This window comes from Micromesistius poutassou (assembly GCF_964030765.1).
Source record: "Micromesistius poutassou genome assembly, chromosome: 3".
In the NCBI taxonomy this organism is placed as follows: Eukaryota; Metazoa; Chordata; class Actinopteri; order Gadiformes; family Gadidae; genus Micromesistius; species Micromesistius poutassou.
This window is the reverse complement of record NC_140273.1, coordinates 808944-816437: the sequence shown is the minus strand read 5'-3', so window position 1 is coordinate 816437 and position 7494 is coordinate 808944. Positions and strand designations below refer to the sequence as shown.

General features: G+C 46.0%; 1 protein-coding gene across 1 annotated transcript in view; it reads right to left on the bottom strand.

The window, feature by feature from the left end:
- Positions 1–551: 551 nt before the first annotated feature.
- The window catches only part of LOC311340965 (catenin delta-1-like), a 13436-nt gene continuing 6493 nt past the window's right edge, over positions 552–7494 (bottom strand). Inside the window, exons 8-12 of the mRNA XM_084465880.1 lie at positions 6567–6760; positions 4965–5018; positions 4134–4213; positions 3255–3309; positions 552–2834 (exon numbers count right to left, since the gene is read on the bottom strand). Coding sequence (XP_084322006.1) covers positions 2776–2834; positions 3255–3309; positions 4134–4213; positions 4965–5018; positions 6567–6760 — 442 coding nt within the window. The 3' untranslated portion in view covers positions 552–2775. The remainder of the gene's footprint in view (positions 2835–3254; positions 3310–4133; positions 4214–4964; positions 5019–6566; positions 6761–7494) is intronic.

Below are 7494 nucleotides of genomic sequence, written 5' to 3'. Positions count from 1 at the left end.
ACAGTTAGCACCACATGCTGCAACACATGCTGCTCAGGCTTTTCAAAACTTTAACTTACCTTGGTTATTTCCGCACAGCACTCATTTAGGATATTGTGTACTTGCAAAAACATACAATACTTCTGTATAACTTTGAAAAAAATTCCAGTTTAATTTCCTCGCACCCATAGCGCATGTATGAGGTCTGCAACGTGACAGCGCCACCCGGCGGCCTCATGGCCTGGAGGTCTGGGAGGTCGGGACAGACCCTGGATGACAGAGCCAGGGCCTGCAGGCACGAGCATGCAGCCTGGGCACACTGATTGAGATTTACTCCTAAACATTCATTTGAAGACATTTAAAAAGACGAAAAAAGAAAGTGGTGGTGCGTAAGGTTTGGCGGCCTCTAGCGGCGAGTTGGCGGTCATGGGATTATACACCAACTCAAACATAATTGTTGTTATATTCTATATATTCTGTATATATTCTACCAAGTCAGTTCTGCTAGATGCCACTTAATTCTGCACCTTTATAAACATGTGATCAGCAAAAATGAAGCGCAGACGAAAACCTCAGAAAAATCATCCTTTATTTATATATAAAAATGTATTTAGAGTTACATATTTCAATTAGAATGTAAAATGTGCAACTTTAAAGGCCATGGTAAAGAAATTAAGGTTTATTTCAGAATCAGCTTTTGATTAGTGTTACAGTAATTGATGAATGAGAAAAGATGGATATTTATATATATTTAAGGGTTTGTTGTATTTAATTAAAATATATAAACTACAAATGCATTTTATCAAACATAAAAACGGATTGCATATGCATTCACCCAAAGCACCCAACAAAATTAAACCAAAATCAAAGTATAAAAACAATAGATAAAACAAAATTTGCAAATATTCTCTTGTATAGTATATATGGTTTGAATGTGCTTTATTCTAAATCATCTTATATCCAAAATCATCAAAATAATGGTGAACGCCTGCTTTTGTTGAAATAAAGTCAAATTAATGTTCTCTTCCCCTCCCTGCTCCGCTCTGAAGTCGTCTGCACTTGAATTACAATCTTAGTTCACCTTTAAAACACCGGGGGGACAATTTTGTGCGTAGAAAAGGGATTAATCTGTAGTGTTTAATTGGCATAATGAAAAGAAAACGAAGGAAAAAAAAAAATACATTATACCCCCTAGTGCTTTTTTGTTTAGTTAAATTGTCCACTCAATATCTACATCTCAACACTAAGATTATGCGGTCTTCTCTAGAGAACAGGCACGGCACTAAAGAAACGCCAGCGGGCCCACGTTATGCCTAACGCGTCCTTTCCAACGTACTGCTCAAGGTGTGGTTAACCACCAGTCCAGATCCAGGAATCAAACTCGCCCAGAGTTCCACTGAACTCAAGCCTTGTGTAATTCTACTTTCTTTCTTTTTTTAAAAGTCTATGACATTGAAAAACAGCCTTTAACAAACAGATTCATACATTCCAATACCACGTGGAATATAGAAACAAGGTCCCACACTCTCTTCCATCAAAGCAGACCATACTGATTGGTTACCCATCTTTTTGTGAACCAGGGAGGTATATCCAGTTAGCCCACGCAGACATTATGTTAAGCGTCAGTCTCGTATTTACACATTCATAATATAGATCTGCAGATAAAAAATAAATGCACTCATTGAACAATCAAATTCATTTCAACACCTCCCAAGAATCAGAAGAACAGTTCTTATGCGATATAAAATCATTAGAAATCTATCACATAGGGCAGACTTCACAAGCTAATCTAATAAGGCAGAGAATTGTGTGTCTGGCCTATGCAGTCTATTTCAATCTGGGCGCTGTTCTGAAGCTCCCAATATTAACATCTCTACCCCTTTGGTCTTTCATTGACAATAACATTTAGAAAATGCAGAATTCACACCCAAATCACGTTTCTCCTCCCACAGGCAAAATGAAGAGTGAGATGTCTTTCAGTGTAACTGCAACTTAAGAGTCTGTGGGTGTGGAGAGAAAGTCCTGTGGATATAATAGTGTAAAAACAATCGCAGCAGAAGCAGTTTCGTTTGGCAATATGTTGTTAACTGTAGTACTATGCGAAGCAAAAAGTTAAAACAACCACTGTCAAAGAAGACGTCGAAGCATCACAGATATCTCAATACGCACACATCGGAATCGGGGGGCGGGGGGCGGGGGGGGGGGGGGGTAGAAATCGGTTTCACAAATCAACCTTAACAACACCAAAACTCACCACAAGCGTTTGTATTTTTTAAAGGAATTTGTAACACCTATCTTGCAAAGTATGCTCCGGTGCCGTTCCAAAATAGTTCCCTTTCGATGAATTTGGCAAATGTAGTGTAGGCTTGGTCGTCCTGAACTCCATAAAGTCTAGACTTCCAAAGCGTCGCTCTTGGTAGTGGGGGTGTGGAGTGGTGGTCGGGGTGGGGGTAAGGGGGGGGAAGTGGAGGAAGAGGAAGTTGAAGTGGTCATAATGTCACAAAGTCCACAGGGAGAAGAGTAGAGGAGCCGGCGGTCTCGAGGCTGACCTCGATCAGTGGCTTACGTCGGCGGTCTTTCAGGTTCGACGGAGGAATGTAAACTGGGAGGAGGAGGAGGAGGAGGAGGGCAGGAGGAAGAGAGGGGGGAGAGATGGTGCCCGAAACGGGGGTGAGGTTAAGAGAGACACCGAGAGAGACTGGTTGAGGAAGTGGTGTTAAGGTTGTGGTCTGTAGTGTAGTGGTAGTGGTAGTAGTGATAGTAGTTGTAGTGGCTGTGGTCCCACGGCGTTTTAGTTTAGCACGGGCAGTAAGTGGCAGGTGGCTGACGTCTAGTGATGCACACAATCAGTTTTTCTGGAGGACGACAAAGAAAGGATTCACGTTATTATTCAATGGTTGAGTTATGAATTATTTTAAAAAAAAATACGAAATGATTCAATTAAAAACCATTTGTCTTCCAATTAACATCAAATCATAACAAACACATTTCACAATAAGATGAAAGCTATGCGCTGAAAGATAGCAGGCACGCACACACACACACACACACACACACACACACACACACACACACACACACACACACACACACACACACACACACACACACACACACACACACACACACACACACACACACACACACACACACACGACTACTGGTTGAAGCCATGCAGCCTGTGGAGTGACAGAACTGGTGGTGGGGGGGGGGGGGGGGCGCGGGGGACACATACCATGCGTTCACATGCAGTGTTACAGTGGGAGGAGCCTAACCATCATAAGAATCCAGAAGAGGCAAACTGGCCTGCCTCTCCCCATACATCCCTCCCTGAGAAGAGTTGTGCGAGCAAAAAGAGAGAGTTAGTCATTTAGTGAGCGAGAGGGAAGGAGAGAGAGAGAGAGAGAGAGAGAGAAAGAGAGAGAGAGAGCGAGAGCGCGTAGAGTTACATCAGCCCATTTCACACATGCGCTGCAACCCTGACGCGGAAAAAACTTGTGCTGTTATTGTGTGTTTGCACACGTGTGAAAGGGCAACTCCGGACAATGCCGGGGGGGCCTAATACCCTGGACATTGTCCGGAGTTCGTACGGGGGGGGGAAAAAAAAAAAAAAAATCGGCTTTAGGAGAACAGTTACACAAAAACAACCATAGGTGGGACTCTTCAGACTCCATGGTGGGACGTTTCAGACTGGGGGTAGGGGGGTGGGGGCTGGGAAAGGAAGGGTGACAAGGATGAGATTAGTTTGAGGTTATGCGAGGTGTGGAGGTGGGTGATGCTGCTTCAGTGGAGGGGCGGGGTGAGGTTGAGGAAACCGCCTACACAATTTGAATCTCCAAACATGCCCGCTCATGCACTCTGTGCGGAGATTTATTCTCCAGAGTGACACATTTTACTGTGTGTGTGTGTGTGTGTATATATATATTCAAGAAACTACATATTTTTTCTAATAGGTAACTATTTGAAAAGTCTGTTTGTGTGTGCGTCTGTTTGTGTGTGCGTCTGTCTGTCTGTCTGTCTGTCTGTCTGTCTGTCTGTCTGTCTGTCTGTCTGTCTGCCTGCGTGCGTGTGTACGCGTGTGTGTGTGTGTGTGTGTGTGTGTGTGTGTGTGTGTGTGTGTGTGTGTGTGTGTGTGTGTGTGTGTGTGTGTGTACCTCTGCAGATTTATCAGCAGGTCCGAGTGTGTCGTCCAGGGTATTCCTCCTCCCTCTTTGGTCAATTGTGGAGTAGGCGTCTAGACGGAGAGAGAAGGCTCGTGTTTAACACGTGAAACAGAACCTGCTGTTCCAGACCCACCGCTGACGGTTCAGCTCGGAGGCTTCTTGGTGAGCCTTAGGGGATGGGGACTAGGGGTGTAACGATACACTAAAGTCACGGTTCGGTACGTACCTCGGTTTTTAAGTCATGGTTCTGTATGTTTTTTCGGTACAGCAGTTTTTATTATTTTATTTTTATCAAACAATTGGATTTAGATTTTATTTGTTAAATTGTATCAAACAAATGCCTAGCACAAATGAAAAGACACAAGACACTCACACAGACACTCTGACACAAGACACTGTCAGAGTGTCACAGAGTGTGTGATAATCAATAAAAACTTGAGTCAAATTTTTCTTTTTTCTTTTTTCGGTACGTACCGAAATGAAACATGCATCGAACCGTTAGACCCGTGTCGAAAAAATGTGGTACGAATGAGTGTATCGTTACACCCCTAATGGGAACAGAATGTGTCCATATTGGATTTATAGACATACAACTACATGTTTAATCCACAGTCAAACCTCTCCTTATGCAAATGAAAGTCTGTTACAAAACATTACAGCACATGCATTGGCAACTTGAAAGTAGAATAATCTGCCTTCAACAGACCATGAGGAGATTTTGTCTGGCATATTGCCATCCTGAGATTGCAAACGTCAGTTCAATTATTATAGCACGGGCAACGCATATTCCTCATTCAAGACCGAGAGAGTGTGTGTATTCACCTGGCCCCAAGTCATTCATAGGAATCATGTCTCTCTCCGGGTCCCCTTTTGCTCCTGAATTGTAAGAAGAATGTATTTTAATATTACATTAAATTAAATTACTCAATAACCGAGGCAATAGCTGTGATGAACACCAGCATCAAATGTCAGAATATCGCTGTTTATATACATGGTTGACAAATGAATGGTAAACTTCCAAAAAAAAAAAAAAAAAACTATAACAATGATTTATGAATCAGACGCAAGCTTCAAATAGTGATCACTGCCAGTCTTGTTTGGTTTGACCTTTAAACGATAAATGTTTTTAGGGACTAAATATTTTCTTACAGAAAAACATGACAATTGTAGTTTTCCACTTGGGTTCACAATTCCGTGAAGGTGACCAACGACGTCTCTGCTTTCCAAACTGAAGACGACCATGTCAAAACCATTACCTTAATAAAAACCAGTGCAAGGCGCCTTAACCCCCACAGGAAGAAGGCGTTCTAAACATTCCTGTTACAGTTTGGGCGGGTCCAACGCTGTCCCTATCCCGTTGTAAACGCTTTAACCATTTGTTTACATTACATTTTACATTTAGGGCACTTAGAAGACGCTTCAAAATAAGTTCATTTATCAGAAGAAAGAGAAACAACGATATATCTCTGTCGGTACAGTGAGGATGTTCGTAGACCCAAGTGCAAAGCACTAACCATCACTAGGTTAACCCGTTCCCCGTACACAACAGAGATAGCGAGGATAAGATGCCACCTGTGTCCCCATCACACAGACCCCCCATCACACAGACCCCCCTAGACACAGACCCCCATCACACAGACCCCCCTAGACACAGACCCCCCATCACACAGACCCCCCATCACACAGACCCCCATCACAGACCCCCCATCACACAGACCCCCATCACACAGACCCCCCATCACACAGACCCCCATCACACAGACCCCCATCACACAGACCCCCATCACACAGACCCCCCTAGACACAGACCCCTAGACACACAGACCCCCCACCACACAGACCCCCATCACACAGACCCCCATCACACAGACCCCCTAGACACAGACCCCCCTAGACACAGACCCCCCTAGACACAGACCCCCTAAACACAGACCCCCATCACACAGACCCCCATCACACAGACCCTCATCACACAGACCCCCTAAACACAGACCCCCCTAGACACAGACTCCCCATCACACAGACCCCCATCACACAGACCCCCCATCACACAGACCCCCAGACCCAGACCCCCATCACACAGACCCCCATCACACAGACCCCCATCACACAGACCCCCATCACACAGACCCCCATCACACAGACCCCCCATCACACAGACCCCCATCACACAGACCGCCCATCACACAGACCCCTAGACACAGACCCCCCATCACACAGACCCCCCATCACACAGACCCCCATCATACAGACCCCCCATCATACAGACCCCCCATCACACAGACCCCCATCACACAGACCCCCATCACACAGACCCCCCATCACACAGACCCCCATCACAGAGACCCCCATCACAGAGACCCCCATCACAGAGACCCCCATCACACAGACCCCCCAGACCCAGACCCAGACCCCCAGACCCACCTTTCTCTATGAGCGGCAGCGTGCTGTCCTCATACGAGCCGTTGGCCCTGGTGCTGTTGGTGGGCGCGCTCAGGTTCACCATGAAGTCCGTCTTCTTCCAGCCGTCCTTCTCCAGGGTGCGGCGCAGCTCCTTGTAGCCCCACACCGTCTGCAGCACCAGCCCGGCCCCGCGCACCTCCCGCTCAGACCGGTTCCTGGGGGGAGGGGAAGAGAGCGGTGGTACAGTGGTTGTTAGGGTTGTTAGTCGGACTCCCAGCGCAAACGTTCTGAGTTCTAACGCGGCATGTGGCTCAGGAGGCAGAGCGGGTTGGCTGGTGACCGGAAGGTTGCTAGTTCGAAACCCGTTTCCTCCTAGCTGGGTGTGTCGAGGTGTCCCTGAACGAGACGCCCTCACCCTGACGCGCTGGAGGTCGGCGTGTATGGTGTACACCGCCGTTTGGTGTGTGAACGTGTGCATGAATGTTGGGTTATATTGTAAAGCGCTTTGGAAGCACTGGTTAGAAAAGCGCTGCCTAAATGTAGTCCCTTTACCGTTTAACCCCAGGTTCCACCCTTTACCTTCTTGAGCCTCTCTGAGCAGGAAGCCCAGCCCAACATTCATAAATAAGAACGATTCACGGCAAGGCCTTCTGGTTAAGAGCGTCTGCTAAAGGCGGACTAGTTACTAACCAAATATATGCACAATTAATTCTCGTTCGGTGAAATTCTTCATCTTACCACAAACATGTTTGGATTTGCGAGCTCATTAAGCGGAACGAATTGTTTGCCCTTTGTCTCACGTGTGTGTCACACACACACACACACACACACACACACACACACACACACACACACACACACACACACACACACACACACACACACACACACACACACACACACACACACACACACACACACACTTCCTCACACCAACAGACACATGACA